General features: G+C 36.5%; 2 protein-coding genes across 2 annotated transcripts in view; both read left to right on the plus strand.

Moving 5' to 3' along the window:
• The window catches only part of LOC146002362 (ubiquitin-conjugating enzyme E2 G1-like), a 32,016-nt gene extending 18,618 nt beyond the window's left edge, over positions 1-13,398 (plus strand). The window contains exons 4-6 of the mRNA XM_083140083.1: positions 2,904-3,082; positions 7,330-7,448; positions 12,433-13,398. Coding sequence (XP_082996209.1) covers positions 2,904-3,082; positions 7,330-7,410 — 260 coding nt within the window. The 3' untranslated portion in view covers positions 7,411-7,448; positions 12,433-13,398. The remainder of the gene's footprint in view (positions 1-2,903; positions 3,083-7,329; positions 7,449-12,432) is intronic.
• LOC146002646 (histone-lysine N-methyltransferase SETMAR-like) lies at positions 9,205-9,834 on the plus strand. Its single transcript, XM_083140608.1, has one exon. It carries the CDS (start codon positions 9,205-9,207, stop codon positions 9,832-9,834), a length of 630 nt encoding a protein of 209 aa, XP_082996734.1.
• Positions 13,399-21,883: the final 8,485 nt, after the last annotated feature.

Raw genomic sequence — 21,883 nt, forward strand, 5'->3', positions numbered from 1 at the left:
TAAATTGATAATAGGTTATATTTTATAATTTTAACAGCTAACAGACAGAACTCTTAGTCTCTCGGTTAGGAGGTTTTCAGGTGCACACTTTCCAATTGTGCAGTGACATAAAAAAAATAATGTAATGAGAACTATGTACCGTAGGCAGTTTCTAAAGAAATAAAGTTTTCAAGCTTTTCTGGTGATGAATAGTGAACAGATTCTCTTGGGTGAGTTCTCTATAGGTTTTTAAGCTTTCGAGAGCTAACGTGTCACTAATCTTTAGGGGTAGAAGATAAGTGTGATGTTAGGTCTTGAAAACATGCAAATCTTTCCAGAACTCAACCTACTCAAGAGAACCTATTCATAGTCCTAAAGAATTGTGCTTTTTTGGGAAGGGCAGTTTTTGTATCAGATAAATATTTAACACCAGAAATTTTGTGGGATTTTTTAAAAAAAATTCTCAATATTATTATTTCCAGTAACTAGGTTACATATTTGCATACATATCTGTTGCTAAAACCAATAGCCTGCTTGGTAACAGTTGGCAACAGCTTTTTTGTTATTGCATAATACATTTTAATAATTTTTTAATGATAAAACCATGGGGCAATTACTCAGTATGGCATCTGACTACCATGCGGGAGACCTGGGTTAGATTCCAGGTGTGGGTGATCTAAGGATGGGATTTCTCTAGCTTTGTCCCCCACATAAAGTTGCTCTGGGGCTCACCAAGCCTCAAATCAATGGGTACCTGTGAACAACCCTGGGGGGTAAAGGCGACTGGAGTATGGTGCTAATCATGGCACCTCCAAAATGGCAGTGATCGAGAATGTATGGGGCCCTACTCCTCACAGCCGCTAAATGTACCTTCATGGTGCTATGTGAACGTGGAACTTACCTTTCCTAGCAGTTACATTTTTTTTCTGTTCACTTTGGTTAAATGTGAGAACTACAGGGTCTGTGAAAGCAAACAACCTTCAACCCTCTACCAATGGTTCTGATTCTGTGATTTTTTGAAAAAACATTTTTGTGCATTTTAAAGGCTGTGTTTTAAAATTCATATAGACTAAAGATTAAAACCATATTTTGATAAGCTTTCAATTCTCTTATTGGGTAGTAATTCAAGTATACCATACCTTCATACGTGTATAAATGAACAATCAAAGAACTGAAATATCATGTGGAATTTCGGAAAAATGACATGTTAAATGCTATCACATGACACCGGTTCATATATGGATCACTTAGGGTTTGCACTTCACCAGTGGTTCTACACAGTGTGTGTACTAAGTTCTTAGACTGGCAACATTGTAACAAGATAAATGCTGCAATGTGGTATTTGGTACACTTATTACGTAGTGTCATGTGTAGTGAGTGTGTAGTGAACTTGGTGTCTGATTCGGTGAAATATTCAGTAAAGCCTGAATCACACAGAACTGAATATCCAGTAGGAATGCTCTAGTTGACGCTGGACTGGCTACGCAGTCAGTTGCTAGTTTTCGCCTCACACGGTACTTGTTATACCGTACTTGTCGATAGTCTTTCGTTCCCATAATGGCGGCCGCGCGAGATGTAAACAACGTATCACTTCACACTTTTAAAATATGATAACTATTCAACCGAGAGGAATATCGCTTCGTATTAAATGGTTTTAGGTAAAGAAGAACGGCGCTGATAAAATACATACTACAACGTTTACTATACACGTATGGAAGAATATTTTAGCTTTTTCAATTGTAAACATGCCTTTCGTGCTGTATGCACTCGGAAACCACAGACAAAAAAGGCTACTTTGCAAACTCACAGATTATCTTCACATGGCCAAACTTTGCTCTGATTGGCTGTTCCAAAGAATCTAGTTGAAGAAGTTAGTAGCAATTAGAACATGTCCTATTCCTCAAAACCAGTCAAGCAGTCAGCCAGGCGACCATGATTTCTACCTAGAAAGTCAGTTCATCGCCAACTAGGGCATTCCAACTAGAAATCCAGTTCCGTGTGATAGGGGCTTAAGTTACAGCTTTTAAACTAGTCCAGTGTTTTGTACCCTAGTCATGCATTTGAAAACAGAACAAAGAGTGGTGATTAAGTTTTCTGTAAAACTCTGTAAAACCCCTTCGGAAACTTTTGAAATGCTGTAAACTGCTTATGGCAATGAAGCCGTTTGTCATTCCAATGTTTTCATTTGGCATCGTCTATTCCCTGATGGTCGGGAAGATGTGGCGGATGATGCCAGTGAGGGTCGTTCCTCCACCGGTAGAACTGGTGGTAATGTTGAAAAAGTTCGACAAAAACTGAATGACAACAAGGCACAGTCACTGAGGATGATTGCAGCTGTGTGTAGATCCATTGTAGAGTTCTTGATAAAGAGATTACGACGAGTGAAACCAGTGCTGGTTGAATCCGGGGCTTGGTTCCTGGAGCACGGCAATGCACCAAGCCACAAGGCAATTATTATCCAACACTTTTGGGCACGGAAACAAGTGATTGTCTTGAACCACCAGACTTGCCACTGGCTGACTACTTTATATTCCCCACATTGAAATCCTACATAGAAGGCCAACGTTTTGACACAATTTTGGAAATTGAAGGTGTTGTGATGAGGCACCTAAACACAATCCCAAAAGAAGATATCCGCAGGGGGCATGTAACAGTTGTACAGCCATGTCGCTAAGTGTGTGGACTTCAGAGGGATGTACATCGAAGACTAACCAAGGCTTATATATTTACACTTTTTATTTAGCCAGTCTGAAAACTTTGTAGACACACCATGTATATATGGAGCAGCAGGAGTTTTAAAGGTTAAAAATTGTGGAACTTTCAAACAAGTGAATTGCATATGTTAAGAAAGTATAAGTACAATAGATTAGCATATTAACTATGAAGGCGATCTCTGTAATGTTTTTTCAATTTTATTTTCTCAGTTGACAGAAGTGGCGACGTGTGCATATCGATACTTCATGAGCCTGGAGATGACAAGTGGGGTTACGAGAAGGCGTCAGAAAGGTGGCTTCCAGTCCACACAGTGGAAACTATCCTTATTTCAGTCATATCAATGCTAGCTGATCCCAATGATGAAAGTCCAGCTAATGTTGATGCAGCGGTAAGTAATACTTGCGTAGAATTAGAGAGTCGGGTGTAAAATCACCGGCTGAATGCTGTTTTGTTGTATTTCTCCACTTTTCGTTGGGAGATAAGTTGACGACGTTATCATGTTCCATATGTGTTAATGTGGCACTGAGGTGGTGCAGGTTGCGTCAATTATCAACAATAATAAAATGTTTGTGCAAATCTTGTAGTGTATTCCAAATCCACACATGTTGCACTTTATTCTGAGAATTTAGTGCAGATGGACGTAAGAAAAAATAGTATTCAGTTGGCGAAATGTAGAAAGATTTTTTTTGTTTGGAATTGAACCCAGATATAGAAGATTATTAAACTAACTTAATAGTGAAATTGAGTTTATGTAATTTACTGTCATTTTAGTACCTTATTTAAAAGGCAGATAAACACTAAAGATGTTGTTGGCTTAGATGCATTTTTTTTTCTTGTGGGCTCACAAAAGAGGAAGTGTAGCATTAGTAAAAAAAGTTTGCATTCAGTATTGCTTATAGGGAAGTACTGTTGGCTATGTGACAAAAGAATATCCTCTTTCGGCTACAGCCTGTTCAACCTATTGGTTGGCCCTTAAATGCCCAGCTGGTACATATAATACCCACCCTGTATTTTCGCCAATGTCTGGCTGTACATATTTGTACCAAGGAGTGTTGTATGTGACTTTAGGAACGTAACAGTTATTTAGATCATGTTTAGCGATATATGTTATTATTGCTACATGAACCTTGAAATGTGTCATTGAGACCTTCATTTTTCGGTTTCAAAATGTGGTGTTATTCTTTAACTTTTTGGTGTTGTTTTCCCCGAAATTCTTAGCACACTTTTCTGCCAAATGTACCTCACATTATACCTCCATTGTGTTTTTAAACTACCCTAGGGTGGGCTAATTTCAGTAACAAGACTCATACATTTGTGTTATCCCCAAAAACTATAGTAAATGGAAAATAAGAGCCATTAACTCTCAATCAGGCATTAATCCTTTTTCCTTAGTCAAGAACATAAGTCTTTAGTACAGACCTAAATTTTTTTGGTTATTTTTTTCTAAAATTTGTAATTTTTAAAACTTTTTGGTATTCCCCCCAAATTGTGCATTTTGAGTTTAGCACAATTTAATGGCAAATATACCTAAAATTAAACCTTCATTGTGCTTTTGATTTAGTATTTCAATTTGTAGGTCACGTGGCCTGTTTCTGTACTTGACAGTTTCATATGTTGGAAATGATTTTTGAGGAAGTTGCATTCCATCATTTCTCGTGTGAAGAAATACTGAATTACGTCTTTCGTGTGCCAGTAGGTGCACACTCGATCTCTCCAACGACCATGCCACTTTGCTCGGTAATGCCAAATAAAAAAAAATAGTTTTCAAGGGACAAATACCGATGTGGTATTTACACCTGGTATCATGTAGCTGTCAGAATTATTTCATGTATATCGCACACCAAAGTTTTTGTTGGTGACATTTTGGAAAACATGTGCGTTCATTTTATTTTTTAAGCCTAAATGGCAAAAACATTGGATTTTCGTGATATTTTTCGGTATTCCAATTGTGGAATGTGGAAACTCGAAATTTCATGTAGGTAGAAAACAAACTTTATTGAAATTCGTGAAAAAGGCTACAATTTGTATTTTAAACCAAATTTGTGTTATTTTTCGATTTCTAATGCATAAAAATTGTGTTTAGAAGATAAATAAGTTTTTGCAACAATTAACATTTCTCTTGTGTTATCGCGTTTGCGAAAATTCAAGATCCATATTCATTGGTAATTAGTAGGACTCTGAAGCTAAAGACCTATAAATTGCCAAAAAAAGGACCTATTACAAGACCTAAAAATATAAAAAAAGGACCTAAGAATGGAAAAAAGTACGTATAAATGTGATCCAAATTAATTAATAACTTCAGTTTTAACCTCCCCATCCCCTCCCTCTGCACGGCACCTTGAGATCTTTGCAGGTGTGTGCTGTCTGGTCGTATACACCGTGTTGAAAGCTTCAAAACAAGAGAAAGTTGCCACTTACAGCGCGACCTTCCAGACAAGTTAGGGTTAAAGGGTCTTGTACCGTACCTGCTTCAGTCGTCCAAAAATGTTTTTCTCTCGTTTCAGGGATCGTTTTAAATATATTTAATTCTCTCTTTTTTTTTCCTTTACTACAGAAAGGATGTTTAAGAGGTGATGAACTGATGATGATTCGAATTGAGAATGGGCAGTAAAAACGTAGTCGAAAGAAGGTGAAGTTGCAAAAAGAAGCCATTATGACCTTAAAAGAGGCTAAAAAAGTACCAATAAGCCAAAAAAAACCGAAAGAGGCAAAAAAGGACAAATAAAACCCACCTTTTTCTGGCCTACAATGACCCAAAATGAACATTGTATTAGGTTGGGCCTAGTCTTCAGACACTAAGAAAAAAAGGATTTTTCCTCAACTTCCGAGCCCTAGTAATTAGTAAATAGTAATTTGATTCTGACTATATATGGTGTGGGGGTTGGTCCTAGATTAGATGTGTGCCCTTTGCTGTTATGTATGAGCTTTGAGAACATCACTCCTGTTCTTCAAATATGTAGCATAAAGATGACTTTTGTGAAGGTAGTGTGATCCTTTCCTGCATACAGACAAAATTCCTGTTTTTTCTTTCAAGGACGACTTATTGCCAATGGAATGGTAAATGAGGGAGAGTAGTGTTGTGGCCATTCCTACATTTTGTTACGTGTAGACATTAGATTGAACTCATTTCATAGAATTATGAAGTACTTTGTGGTGTCTGCTAACAATTAAACGTAGCCTGGATGAACGGAAAACATTAAGGCACGACTAGACCTTTGGCAGCCGTAAGGGTGAATTTCTTCAAATTTTCCTCCATTCGAAACCTCTTTGATATTCCAAAATATGAAAAATTACATACGCTTAGACTTGCTTCTAGATCATTGACATGAATTCTCGTGTAGTTTGCTTCCACTGTTATCTAGATATTATCAATAGTTTTATAGACTTATGTAATGGCAAAACTAGTGAGAATATGTAGATAACAGCGAAAGCAAAGTACACAAAAATCATGTCAATTCTCTAGAAGCGTATGTAATTTTTCATATTTTGGAATATCTCAGCAGTTTTTCGAATGAATAAGACAATTTGAAAAAATCACCCTTGCGGGCCCAGTCGGGCCTTAATGAAAATGTATTGTGTGTGATGCTTTAAAAATGTAGAAAAGTTTGACTTCATTTGTCTGTAAATATGTAAAGCACATAGACTACAGGTGCTAATATTTTTGTTGGTGAAATATGCAAATTAGATGCATTCGCAAACATTTAAATCTTAATGCAATTAAAAGCAATAATTTTATGAATGATTCATTTTGTTATTTGCATGGATTAGGACCACTTTTCGTGGAATTTTCCTTTAGGATTTCATTATAATTAATCAAATGTCTTGCAAAACTACTAGTGTATTATGATTATGCTACTTTCGCAAAGAATCACTCTTGAGGATCTAGTAAATGCTGTTTAAAGTATTTAACAGTAAATGTATTGTGGATTTTACTTCAACAATAAACTGTAGAATTTTGTGACGAAGTATGGCTTTTTTCATTGTATAACACTGAGCAGGTTGCACCATCTGCTGACTGTTCTTGCGCAAGAAGCAATGGTTGTAGAGCAACGACCAAAAAGGAGGTGTATGTGGCCATAGGGAATTGATCTTTATATTTTCAGCTTAGCTATTAGTAAGCAAGCAACATGACATTCATTATTTGTACAGAAAAATGCTCAAATGTTCCTGATTGTACAGTAGTTTTAAGGGAAAATGGTAAATAGTTCACATGTAGCATTGCTTTTGTAATGTGTTAGTACAGTAAAACCTCGTTAATCCGTACTAAAGGGGGGGATAAGTTGACCGGTTTAACGTAAGTCTGAATTAACTGAAATAACCTAAAAGAAAAGTAGAAAGTGCATTAAAACTCCGTTTATAGCAACAAAACATGTTTATTATGGTGCATTTAAAGGGCCTATGCCTAAATACACTATACAGTACAAAGTCTGCGGGAAACAGAATTTCATCAGTGGTTGACTGCCTTTTCTTTAGGACGTTCTCTTGTTGACTTCGTCCAGTCACATTTAAAACCTTGCACTCTGCTTTCTTATTTTGCCTTTTGCCTGTCTGGATTAACGAGGTTTTACTGTATTGGTATTTTATGACTTACATTTCAAGAACATATTATTATAAAATTGTTTTTCTATTCTGCAGAAAGAGTGGAGAGAAAATTATACGGAATTTAAAAGAAAAGTGGCTCGATGTGTAAGAAGAAGTCAAGAAGAATGTTTATAGGACATTTATAAATCAATTTTGGAAGGACTATTTAAATGGTAAGTACATTTGAAAAATAGTTATTTTTTGCTCATGATCTCTCCCCATGGTGTAATAGTAATGTCCTCACCTTGTAATCCAGAAATCCCTGTCTCAACACATTCAGCATCTGTAATCTTTCAGAAGAGATCAAAATGAGCAAAGCATTTTGCACATGTAAACGGCAACAGAGCTGTGATTCGAAAATTTGACGCTGGTTAGGCAAGTGTAAGGAAATGTCTGGATTTCTGTGGGAAGTGCCTTTTCGTTAGTTTTGTGTGTTGGAAACTATTTTTGAGGAAGATATTCCTTTATTCCTCCTGTGACCAATGCCGATCTTAGAGAACTCCCACATGATTGTAGGTGTGCAATTGATGACCGCCAGAATTGCGTGACAAAACACTTCTGACACGACAAGGGAGGGGTGACTGGGGCACTCATCCAAGGCCCCGCACTTCAGGGAACTATGCACCAGATAAAAATAGTTGTTTTGTGTGCAGTTAAGAGTTTATAGGATGCTGGTACTTCCAATCAAGCAACTAATTTGACTTTTCCTTACTACAAGGTTCTTTGACACATTTGAAGGGCCTCCCAGGTGGCGCAGTGGTAGTGTCATCACCTTGTAATCAAGGAGTCCCAGGTTCAATACCTGGTGGAGGCACATAGTTGTTCAGATCCCACTTTAAATTGTACGTCCAATCCCCATTAGCCTTACTGTGCATAAAGTGGACTTGAAACACCAAATGAATCGATCAATCAATTTTGACACATTTAAAAATAACCGAAGTTCTAAACAAAATACTACATAAAAATAGCATTCAAGTATTTCAAGCAAAAATAGTTAATATTCACCATTATAGAATGAAGTGAAGTGAAATTATTATCTTATATGATACAGTATAAATTTACTACGGTGTCAAAGTTCAGTGAAAAGTAAAGAAAATGTAATACTGAATGTTGTTGAATATCATTAAAAATTATCACTTTGGTAGGTAAAAATAATAGTTCGATATTGAACATAAACTATTAACCTATCATATATTTTTTCTTTTAACCTTCAACAAGTCCTGCTCATTATTATATTAGCTGGCCCCCATGCACTACAACGCCAGGGGTCCCGGGTTCGAATCCTGGCCTGGCATAGATGTTTGTGAGTGTCCATTTATCAATTTCATCATATCATTAGCCAAAAGTGACACAAAAGGTGAAGTAAAATAAAGCAAATCTATCAATCAAAGTCCTGCTTATTGCTTATAAATCAATTCTAATAATGTTAATATTGTGATTATGCAAGGCACCGGGGTGTACTTCAAACTAACAAAAAAAATAAAGGTTCCCATCCTGTTACGGAACCAAATAGAACCCATTAGAATGTATGGATTTATGTATTCTTAACAATCCCAGTGTTGTTAATTTCCAGGAATTGTAAATAAATTCAATTCCCGTCCGGAAGAGAAAATCAGCAAGTGTAAATGGGTTCTAGGCTGTAATGAACCTTTTTATGTATAAAGTATTTCAATTCGATCCAGGAACCTTTTTTCAAGATGAATTTAAATACGGTCCAGGAACCTTTTTTCCGACCCAATTTAAATACAGTCTAGGAACCTTTTTTCCGGCTGAATTCAAATACCGTGCAGGAACCTTTTTTTTTCGGTTCAATTTACAAGGGTTGGAACTTAAATAGTGGCAACACTGCTGTGGAGACACTATGCAATGGAATGTAGTAGTGGCGCTGATAGCACACGTTGTTGACATACGTACCTTACCTCCGAGCAAATGGACTTGCCCATCCCACGTCACAGGCAGGCGCACAAGCGAGGGAAACAGTCACTTGTGAGGGAGCGGTCTAACGTGAAGGTCACTATGTTTTCCAAACAGGAACAACGGAGTTGGATCAAGATTGAATGTGCCAGAGGTCGTACAGCACGACAGTGTCATCAAGGGCTTCAAGAGGCGTGCGGGGAATCGGCATTGCCGTACAGAACAGTGGCACGGTGGGTAAAAGCCTTCAACGAAGGTCGGCAAACTGTGGCAGACATGCATCGGGCAGGTCGTCCTAGCGTCTCTGAAGAAGTGCAAGCTGTTGCCGCGTTAGTGGACAGTGATCGAAGCATGACGGTTCATGAGCTTGCCCACGAAACCGGATTAGCGCATATGACTGTGCTTTGCATCCTGAAGGAATGCCTGGGCATGCGCAAAATTGCATCACGATGGGTTCCGCATGAGTTGACGGAAATTCAGAAATGGATGCATTACGACGCTGCTCAGATGCACTTGGAGCACTATGAGCACGAAGGTGAGGCTTTCTTACGCCGTATCGTAACACTGGATGAGACATGGGCCAGATCTTACGAGCCAACACTGAAACGCCAATCCAACGAATGGCGTCATTATGGGTCGCCGTGAAAGTCGAAAGTGCGTCAGAGCCCCAGTGTGGTAAAAGTTATGGTGATTCTCGTGTACGACTGTGATGGTGTTATCCTAACGCATTACGTTCCTCCACGGCAGACTGTCAATGCCCAGTATTACTGTTCATTTTTGGAGCATCAAATGCGACCAGCTTTGCGAAAGAAGCGGCGACACTTTCTGCGCAACCCACCCATCATTTTGCAAGCTGTGGCTGCTCTGTTCGGTCGATGGGACTGGGAAGTACTGTACCATCCCCCATACTCCCCGGACTTAAGTCCTTGTGACTTTGATTTGATTCCGAAGATGAAGGAACCACTTCGTGGCATTCGCTTCAGAACTGTTCCAGAGATTCAACAGGCAATAGACCGCTCCATTCGCACCATCAACAGAACAGGCTCTGCTAACGGTATACTACACCTTCCACATCGCTGGTAACGGGTTCTACACAACGCTGGTGACTACTTTGAAGGACAGTAACAGGTACAAACATGTAACTCTTGTGTATCGGTTGTGAATAAATAGTTGCCACTATTTAAGTTCCAACCCTCGTATATGCAGTTAGGAAACTTTTTTCTGGATCAATTTAAATTAGGGATGGGCCGATATGAAATTTTGGCCGATACCGATAAAGTACCGATATAAAATTTACCAATACCGATAACCGATATTCTACCGATCCAACATAAAATTAGAAATGATTGAAGAACCTGAAAGGTTTTGACCTTAAGAAATATGTGTTTCAAGGTGACTGTATTGAAAAAGAAATTGCATATTAAGACATTTACTTTATTAGAAATTAGGGCATGCAGATTATCCATTAAAATTACAACAAAATGGCAGAATTTTGTACTAAATTTTCAGTATATCGGATTGGTAAAATAATCGGTAATTTTACCAATAAACCAATATGCCAATATCGGCCGATACCGATAAGAGTACCATTAATCGGTCCCATCCCTAATTTAAATACAGTCCAGCAACCTTTTTTCAATGAAACCATAAGCAACTTGGACCAAATTTAAATTGTGCGAGAACAATGGTTCCAGTCCTGCAGAGGAACCCAATAGATTCTATGGGTTCGTGGACCTTGAACAACCCTGATTTTAAGTTATTTCAACTTGGTAGACTAAAATTGAGGTTCCATTGTACTATTGTAGAAACAGGATCTGCATCATGGTATGGCACTTGTTTTTGAGTCCTGGCTAAGCCTACTGAAAAATCTATAATAATACATTTTTGTTGTCAAAACATAATATAATATTCAACAACAAGGGTTTACAGGGTAGAAAATGGTCAGTACTGTTAGTAAAATTTAGTTTTTCATCTTGTAATTTGTCAGTTTTTTTTTAAAGATTGGTCAGTAGAGAGAGTATTTTTTCTGTTAATGATTGCAATTTTTTTTGTTATTGCATTTTGGGGGGATGCATGGCAATGTTCCAAAAATATATTATTTTTCAGTTCACTTCGACATTCTTACATAATTTTTTGTAACATTGTTATTACAATAATAGTTATAACAAAGTAGTAAAGTAGTTATGAAAACTTTTCTGGCTCTGGATTGAAGGTTAGAATTTCTTCTTTGTATCTTATTCACCACTTTCATGTTACCAAGTCACAAATCACCTTTTGTTTAGTTTAGTAACTTTTTAGTATACTATTAGAACATATAGAATGCAAAATTAACTTGCCTTAGTAAAAATTGTAACTTGGTTGAATGCCGGATAATAATTATTTGTTAATAGAATCCGTTTCACTTCTAAAATACTAATTTATTAATAAGCTGTAATTAAAATTGGTTAATAATTAGTTAGGGTTTGGTAATTTTTGTTATTTTGGAGAATTAAATCAGTAATTTGGGCCCTTTGACTAGTTTCCACCCCTGGTTTTCCAATAGCAACCTATAAACTTGCAGCGATCTAGATGCTGGAAATTGTGCAAGGCTCCAGTTAGGCTTTGGCACATAATAAATCAAAGAAATGTTTCACAATTTTCTTTTTATAGGGAAATGTTTAAACTCTTAGTACTCAATTAAAGCAGTGTTTCACTGATTTTCTTTTTTAAATAGGGATACGTTAAACTCTTTTAATATTATTCAATTAAAGCAATGTTTCACTGATTTTCTTTTTTTTTTTAATATGGAGATGTAGATGTTTAAACTCCTAATATTCAATTAAAGCAATGTTAAACTGATTTTCTTTTTTGATAGAGATATGTTTAAACTCTTAATTTAAAGCAGTGTTTCACTGATTTTCTTTTTTAAATAGGGATACGTTAAACTCTTTTTAATATTCAATTAAAGCAACGTTTCACTGATTTTCTTTTTTTTTTAATATGGAGATGTAGATGTTTAAACTCCTAATATTCAATTAAAGCAATGTTAAACTGATTTTCTTTTTTGATAGAGATATGTTTAAACTTTTAATTTAAATCAATGTTCACTGATTTTCTTTTTTAAATACGAGTATGTTTAAACACTCTTAATATTATTGAATTAAAGCAATGTTTGACAGATATCCTTTTTTTCAAGGTGATGTTTAAGCTCTTTTAATATTATTCAATTAAAGCAATGTTTTACAGATTTTCTTTTTTTTATAGGGAGATGTTCCACCATACGGAGGGCTAGATCTCAGGGGTACAACGGGGATGCATTTTTTCCTAAGGAAAAAACTAAATTTAGTCACAATATTTAACAGGTTCTGTGCAGGAAATTTTGTGCCTATCTTTGGCATGGAACAAGAAGTCAAGATATGCCATTCAGCAATATGTTAATATTGTGACAATGTGTGTGTAATTTGGTGTGCAAGGAAACGGCCCTGTCCCTTAAAATAAACTTACAAACATTGTTCTAAAGAGGGAAGAAAATTTTTGCAGCACAAAGAGAATGCAAGCTACGGAATCACGACTTACCTTCGTTCGTGGCTTGAGAGGGAAACGTGCTTGCCGTGACTAATTTTTTTTGCCTTCCAACAGACACGTGGAAATTTCCATGCTGAAGCTGGTAGCATAATTTTCAAAATGAATTGTGTGATCATTCTTAACTCGGTGAGCGTCGGGGAAAGTATGTCCAGTGTTGGCAGGTTGTGTTTGAACATTGAGGACAGAGGTGGCAGCTCCCCGGTTTGAGGAGTTGCCGGAGTGAGGTATTGATCCGGCTTTTTTGGTTGAAGACATCACGTTTCGGAAAGACATAACTTGCTGGTAACTATAATTAGCTTCTCGCTGCTGCTTCATCCAACAGCAAGTCCAGCATAACTTGTACTGGTGTACAAATGTATATATTTAACAAAAAAAAATGTATTATCATTGTTTGCAATAGCTCTCAGAAAAAAAAATTGGAAGTGAATAAAAATAAACAACGATTCAACAGTGCAAGAATCTGTTTGTGATTAAGACACGACTGATGAAAAACTTAGATTATGTATTCTTTTACACTTAAAAAGTGAAAATGTTAAGATTAGGTAATCTAGGTTGTATGGCATTCTTTGAGGCAATGAATGAAGAGATTGTGGCGAACAGGTTCTCAAAAGTGTGATGCTGTGATAATAAGACAAAAAAAAGAAACTCCCTCACCCCCCCCCCCAGGACTTCCTTCTTTAGTTCGCCTGCCAATTAAAAAAAAACAGTCAGGGATTTTCTAGTAAAACATAATATTATGAGTTGACCTTGTTATATTTGTCTGATTTTTCTTTGTGACATGTCTAGAGGTAGTTATGTACATACATTATCGATCTTGAAGTTCAGGAGTTACCAATCAATAAAATGGGGAGTGTAATTTAACAAAATTTGGTAACGTTGCATTAATGAGATAAATTGGATGCAGACCCAATTTACACCAGCATGAAAAATTGTATTTATGCGTTAATTTGCCACATGTCACATTTTATTTTGTCTGAGGAGTAAACTGCCGAATGTATTTATGACAGCTGCTGAATATTTTGCCATAACATCCTTTTCTCCAAGATTTGTATGTAAAATTTAAGAATATAATAATTTCGATTTTTATTCAATCAGTTTTACAAGTTTAGAAAATTCCTTTGCATGGTTTTAAAAAACATGTATCAACGTATATATTCATTAGATTTTTAAAATGAGAAATTACAGTGTAGAACGTGGGATGCGAGTTTATTATTGGAAATTTGGAAAACCCTGAATTATGAAACATATTTATACTGCGGTGTGATTTTTATTATTTTTCTATGTATCTGTTATTCTCGTTTGTAGTTAAACGTAAGAAAAAAAAATTGTGTACTTCAACATTTGGATACTTATTCTGTGAACCTGTACGGTTTTATTTGTTATGGCAAAAGCTTGGCATATTCTTCTTTTGTAGTCAATGCATACTGGCCGAATGGCCATGACTGAATGTGTTTAATATGTGGCATTTAATATTGGTTCACATCATTTGTGGAAGACAATGGAATATGTTCTAATAGTGTGTCTTGTAAGGATGTGATGTGTGTTATTTCTTGCAACCTCTTTAGTATCCATTTTCCAATAAAACATGTAAAAGGAAGAAGTGATTTTCAGTTGGAAATTAATTAATTAGGCGTAGGTTGTGATTACTTCTAATACAGGTTGGTCATAATTAAGGTTTCGCAATTCAGAGCCCCCTGGATCCCGTTAGAAGCATCGGATTGTGGTGAAAGTTCGGATACATGCTATGGGGCAAGGTGGATTGGTTAAAATCAGTTGCACCGATTTAAATTACTTTAAAGAAATAATTTATAGAATAATGTACATATCAGAATCACCTTTGGTGATCATCATGTTATCATTTAATGGTGTTTAAGGGTCGTAAGAAAGGATACTGATGGAGTGAAGCGAAAGGAAATGTAAACTGTAAACACACTTAAATTTCTCTCGATTTAAAATTCATTAGTTTTTATAGGCAAAAAAAACAACACATTTTTGTGTAGAATAATATAGAATATACAGGAAAACCTCGTTAATACGATATTGGTTAATACGAAGTACCCTTTAATCCGAAGTTCTTCCCATTCCCCAGCCGATAAGATAGGATTTATAATGTATTTCAGTACAGATAAATCGAAATACGGATAATTTTTAATACGAAGTTGTTTACAAGACCCTTCCGCAAAACTGGTTTCGCTTAATTCGAAGTAGACACCTGCGTAAGTCGACAAGAGAAGATCGAATGTGGAAAGAGCTTGGACGTTATTTCAACTTGACCTTGACATGTTTCCTTGTCCTAAGAACTGCTGACAACTCGAGGGAAGCAGCCCGAAATGCCCGCTGGACATTGACATTCTTTGTCAATGTGCATGGGAGGTCAAACTCTTTCCCCGCTGAATGCGCCACCTTGGAAATATTCACCAGTGCCAGATGAGAAATGCGAGTTAAGATCTCGCGAATGTTTCAAAATACAAGACGCGTGGCGCCTGGAAGTCTCACCAATCTGTCTAGCTCCGAGCTCGAGATACAGCAATTTCCCGTGAGCGAGCAACTTTTGGCTTTGTAGCAGACAACTTCCCGTAACCACTTTAATTAAAAGCGTGTTCTTTGTGCCCTGTAGAACCTCATAAAAAAAGGGAAACTGTTACAGGTAATCAAAGCCGCATAGGCCAACTAAAGATCGTCAACCCGCTTAATGCGTTGTCATCTAGGTTTCCCGCAAAAGTTGACATCGATCTTACGTATGTTGCAACTCCAGTTTCCCGCTTCATACGTTTCCCAACTGTGCCGGTCATAAAATTTGCCAAAACAGTGTTTGTTGTCTGCGTGACTTCTCCCCTTTATCTATCAGCAAACAGAGGGGGGGGGGGTCCGTTGGTAATTGTTTCGGCCACGATATGCTTGCTTGCTCGTGTGCGCACACCGGCTCCTTTGGCGTCTTAAAAAAAGCAAACAGTTCTGAAAACCTTTTTAAAACGAACAAGAACCGCATGATAAGTAAAAGAAAAGTGACCCCCTTCCTTCTCCTACAACAGTTCATTATCCGCCACTGGTGTGCATGGTAATGTGATTTTTCACACTGCTGATAAAAGTTTGGTCTTCGACAACTGCGTTATCTTTAAAATGCCGATGATTTCCCTTCTGCCACCTGCTGCTCGAACTTCCGGCCAGTCTCATTGTGTTTACGTTGCAGCTGGCGCCAGTGTTTAGTCTAGCGTCTGGAAACCTCTGGCTTGCTGATAACTGCAATGACTCATCCAGTGGGAAGGAATAAGCTTCAATGCTTCATTGTTTTGAATCTCGCAAAGCCATATAATCCCCGCTTTTCTTCAGAACCATTAGCGTGCTGCTGTTAAAAAAAACAAAAAAAACAAAAAAAAAAAAAAAACACGCAATGCTCAATGTAGGAATATGAGAGGAAAAGTTTTGGCGGAGCGAGTGTTTGACCTCCAGAATACTCCTGAAACCTACAATAAATTGTAGATTAATCTGAAAATACGCAAGTTTCGTAAAACTTGTTTTTAGTTCATTTTATACTGCCGAATTAAGCGGGACTAAATATACAGTTTAAAGTGGGATCCAAACCAGGGTGATTATCGAGTGCGGCACTGTTTAATGTGTCCTAGGATACATTTGCACATTGGGTGCAAACATCGCAAGTTGTGTGTTTACTTTTTCAGAGTTGATTACAATGCAAGTTGAGGAAGAGTTTGGACTGCTCCCTGAAAAAGGGGAGGGGGGGCAAATATGAAGTTAACTGAAGCAAAGAATACGTGACTTTTTTTTACGATGTGTTTTAGACAGCCGAACCAGAATGAAATTTACAGGCCCGATTTTTTTGTTTTGTGCCAGGAAAAGGTTGCGTTAATCCTGTAACAGACAATGTTCTAGTACATAAAATCCAATATTCATTCTGTCCGATTATCTCCCGTCTCTTGCTCGCGTATGACTACTGTCAAGATTCACTTCTTGCAATAAACGAGATTGTTTTCTTTTCCATAGGTCTCCGTGCAAACTGGTTTCTTATGAACTAAAATTGTAAGAATTTCGTGGAAGAGCAACAACTTTGCACAATTAAAAGAAAATATCGTTTTTTTATAAGACTTTTTGCCACAACATGCATCCCGTGCATAACCGGTTGTATAACTAGGCAGGATAAATGGTGTTAACCGACTCCTTGTAATCTTTGTGTCCGCGTTAAGCTCAGTGTTCTCATTTTATGTAACATTTTTTACACTTCCTTTAAAACGTACATTATTATTATATAGTACATATAAAGCTTATTTTCTGAGCTACCACCAAGTATAAAATATCCTTTGTGGGGCTAATTTATACTCTACTTTATTTACACCTGAAAACAGGCGCCATCTTGAAAAGTTTGGATAACTCGAAGTCGTTTAATACGAAGTTGACATTTTTTGGTCCCTTGAACTTCGTATTAACGAGGTTTTCCTGTACTAATCATGTTAAACCTTAAAGAGTCAAACATGGCAGCTGATATTTTGGAAACTATCATTAAAAAATCACCAAAGTTCAGCTGCAAAGATTATAAAAAATATTTAGTTACTATTATATAGTACATCCAGAATGTTTTAATTTTCACTGGGATGAAAGTTACTGAAATTATTATAGTTTCATTAACACACAACAAACATTTCCATAACAGATACAGAAAAATGTATATTTACATTTAACTTTTTATTTGATTGAATCAAACTGTTCAAATATTTTACCAGAAAAAGCCTTTCTGTAAAAAAAAAAAATATGTGTGCCAAAAAATATACAAGCAATTTTAAGTGGTCTTTTAATGAATCGATTTACATAAAAGAATCAATTTAATTAAAATCAAAAATGTTTTTTAAGAAATATAAATCATGATTTTTTTCCACCGTACTATGAAGACAATGGAGTAGGGAATGATGGGAGGAAAAAATAGTTCAAATTTTCACTACCAGATGGCACAGAGGCTCTGAAGTAACAACCAGTAATTAGTGTGTCAGTATGGCAGTGTTCAATATGTATTTCATCAATGTGAATGGTGTTTGATTGTGCACCAGATTTCAGTGCCACATTTCAACCTGGTGGTGAAAATTTGAACTATTTTTTTTCGATAGCATTTGCTTCCCAGTGATCTCCATAGGCCCTATACCGAAGTTTCACTGCAATCCGATGATTTGAATGGGCTCCAGATGGTTAAGAGTACGGCAACCTGATAGAAAATGTTTTTGCAGATATCATAAGAAGGCATATTCATGTAAACATTATTATATATTTTTAATGCAGCAAAACTTGTTGAAAGTTAGACCAAAAGTAATTGCAGAATTGACAGAATGTGCATATTGCTTAACAATGCGGATACACCAAAAGTAATTTAAAAGTACTTAGACTGAAGCTTCTTCACTAAATGATTGCCCGTGTTTCTAGAAATCACACATTATCTTTTGCAAACCACACTGAATATAACTTTTTAACATGACCATACACCATTCATTGCATAGCAGTAACGTCATTGCTTTGTAATCAGGGAGTCCCAGGTTCAATACATTGTGGAGGCACATTGCACAGTGGTTTGGATCCCACTTAAACTGTATGTCCAGTCCCAATTACCCTATCTGCATAACAGTGGACTTAAAACACCAATTCAAACTCGTAGACCATTCAGTGTGCCTTGAAAAAGAAAACTTACTTTTTTGAAATGCTGTAAGGATGGAAAAGATAGGATTGCCCCGGATAGGAACACATGGAAGGCTTATGTTGCTGCAGCCATAAACCTTTGGGTTTGAGAAGACTAGAGAGTTAGTTTGAAATGCTGGCAACCATCTAGTGAAGAAACCCTAGACTGTAAATACTTTTGTTATGTATTAAAGAAATTTAAATTGCTCTTGCTTCAGATGAAAGGATTTTCCTTGGCATTTTTCTTAACGATTCTGGTATGCTCTAATTCTGCCATGTGAAGAAATTTTATAGAATATTACAGATACAATTCAACCCAATTTTCTTAGCATCTTCCGTAGCAGAGCCAATCAGCTGTAAGTCACAAGTGCAGATGTAATAGCAGCTGCGTGTAATGTGAGTCAATCAGCTGTAAGTCACAAGTGCAGATGTAATAGCAGCTGCATGCGATGTGAGTCGATCAGCTGTAAGTCATAAGTGCAGATGTAATAGCAGCTGCATGCGATGTGAGTCGATCAGCTGTAAGTCACAAGTGCAGATGTAATAGCAGCTGCATGCGATGTGAGTCAATCAGCTGTAAGTCACAAGTGCAGATGTAATAGCAGCTGCATGCGATGTGAGTCGATCAGCTGTAAGTCATAAGTGCAGATGTAATAGCAGCTGCGTGCGATGTGAGTCAATCAGCTGTAAGTCATAAGTGCAGATGTAATAGCAGCTGCGTGCGATGTGAGTCAATCAGCTGTAAGTCACAAGTGCAGATGTAATAGCAGCTGCGTGCCATGTGAAAATGTATCACTTTACATTTTAGAAGCCGATAACTATTCAACCAAGAGGAAAACTGTTTCCTATGAAATTTTATTTACAAATAAATAGAGCTGCTTAAATACATACGTACTTTAAAGTGCATACAGTACTTCTGCAGCAGCATGCATAAAAATCAATCACTTAAAAACACACAGGATGTAAGAGAAAATTAATGAAAATAGCCATGGACAATTTGCATGGTAATACTCTCCTCAATTAGTACTCTGGCAGTTTGTTTCTTTATACAGCATATTTGCAGAAGACACAATTCAATCTTCATGTGTATTAATATTCACTGTATAAAACACAGCTTATTACTAACTTTGTTGACCCTGTACATATAATTTTGACATACAGCATATCACAGAAATTGGAACATTTTGTTTGTAATATTTCAAACTTCATGTTTCTATCATCAGAGATTGAAGGAATCACAAGCAGTTGATCAACAAATTCATTAACCTTCCGTAACCTGCACGGCGGCACTGTGTGTTGCCTTTTTTGAAATTGTGATTTATTTTCCTTACCGGCGCAATAATGGTCGTGAAAGCACAAGGTAACTTATCTTCACTATTCCCCCAAACATTGATGCCTTTTTTCTATCGTTCTTTGAGTTGCTTACATGCCTCTGAACTGACCCGTCCCTTTGGTGGCACTCAATACCATGCACGGTAACGTTTCGTATCTTAAATCACGGCACGCCAACTATAAATTTGGGGCAAATAAGAACAACAAAACCATGGTACGTTGTTCGGAATAAAAAATAATTGTATGCATAAACCATTGCAGTACCCATATGAAATGTCGGAGTTGTCAAAATAACGATATTGACACCATTCGGTTCCTTATATTTGAGTTGGATGTCTTTTCTTACATAACCTCATAAGGGTACGAGAAACAGATTGAGATTTGAACATTTTAAAAATATTTTGTAAGTTACTTCAAGGTGTGTGTTCTATATTTGTTTGATTTTTCTGCGAGTAAGTAAGATTTTGACAGTTTTGGAACAAATAGTTCCTTTCTATAAATTAATTTGAAAAATACGTTGAAAATTTTGGAAAAAATAATTTTCATTTTTTTAAAAAACATTATTTTTGAAAAAAATTTGATTTTGTGTGTTGAGTTAATTTTTTAGTGCTTTCATTATATGGCAAAGTATTAATTACTTTTAGAATAATATTTTGGTGCATTTGCTTCAAGAGTCTTAGCTTGTAATTCTGACACTCATTTTTTTTTTTACTTTTCTTTTAATACCTGATAAAAATGTCCGAAATGGACATGTTTGCGTTCATGATTTCCAGTAAGTGCTAGTGTAATTCAACCCAATTTGAATCAAATAATTGACGTAAATAACGCCTGATTTGACGCGGGATATCTGTGCTACTAGAGGATGCGAATGACTGAGGGTTAAGTAAATAGGAAGTGAAAATTTGAAGAGAACAATTGTTGCCGAGTCATGTCTTCAAATTTACACTTCCTATTTAATTGACTAAAGATATGCATATTTAGTTTTTGACAGAAATAACATTGCTGTGATGTTAATTTTTCTACCAATTTCTCTCCCAGAATACTGCAAAATTTGAATATTTACAAGCACAACACTTTCTGAAGTCTGAATTGTCCTGTGCAGTATGCAAAAATTGACACACTACGCAGGACAAACTTAATCCATAAATCTACTATTGCTATGAGTAAATACTGTAGTTTTAAAATAATTTTATCACCTACATGCCATTTTACATACTGCTTTTGATCCTGAAATGTGCAGTTTTTTTGTTTTTTTTTTACCAAAATCTTGATCTTTTATTCGCCATAAATATGTGGCTCTAAAAATTACAATTTCTCAAGAAAGACATTCTATCAGCTTCTTCAGGCCCTATTGATGCAAAAATGAAAAATGAACTTGTCTGAATTCAGCCAGGCTACCTATTTTGAGAATAGTAATACCTTAACACATTGGATTCATTGCTGATCTCGCATGTAAATGAATGTTACCATAGTATAGTTCAAAGTGAAGTGCAAAACATCATTATTCTGGACAATGTAGCACTAAATAAAACTATTAAATTAATATACTGCTTCAAAGAATCGCACGGTGCTATGGAGCCCCTGCAAAGATTTACATGCAACTTGTCGGGCACTCTTCAAATATGCTTTATATACTACTGTAAAAGTCAGCAGTGCATAAGGGCTAAGTCCATTAAACATCTTAAAAAGGAACTTGATAACATACCAAATATTCATAAGAAAAAGGTATTAGTTTGTGGAGATTTCAATCAGGCATGTATCTACAGCTTGACCACAAGGAAAAAAACCTTCCGTCAAAAGTGTTCGTGCATCTTCCCTGCCATTATTAGTGCTCGGGGTAATGTTGCCAGGTCAGACTTGAATTAATCGGGATATTATTCCTTGGGAAACCAGAAGATCTGCTACAAAATCCGATGATCTAATAGCAGGGGATGAATGACGTTCTCAGGGGGGGGGGAGCAAGGGGACGTCCACAGATTTTCCAGCGAGGGGAAAACAATGTATTTTTATCAGGTGCATAAATAATGTTGCCCCCTCAGAAAATACCACTTGAGATAAAATTATCACGTTCCTACATGCCTATTATAATAATGGATGTAAATTACTGTGACTGAAATCAACTCATACG

The sequence above is a fragment of the Lepisma saccharinum genome, chromosome 18, assembly GCF_977018435.1.
Source record: "Lepisma saccharinum chromosome 18, izLepSacc3.1, whole genome shotgun sequence".
NCBI lineage: Eukaryota > Metazoa > Arthropoda > Insecta > Zygentoma > Lepismatidae > Lepisma > Lepisma saccharinum.

Bases quoted from the DNA above. Each gene is read 5' to 3' on its own strand.
- LOC146002646 (XM_083140608.1), top strand. From the start codon at position 9,205: ATGGACTTGCCCATCCCACGTCACAGGCAGGCGCACAAGCGAGGGAAA.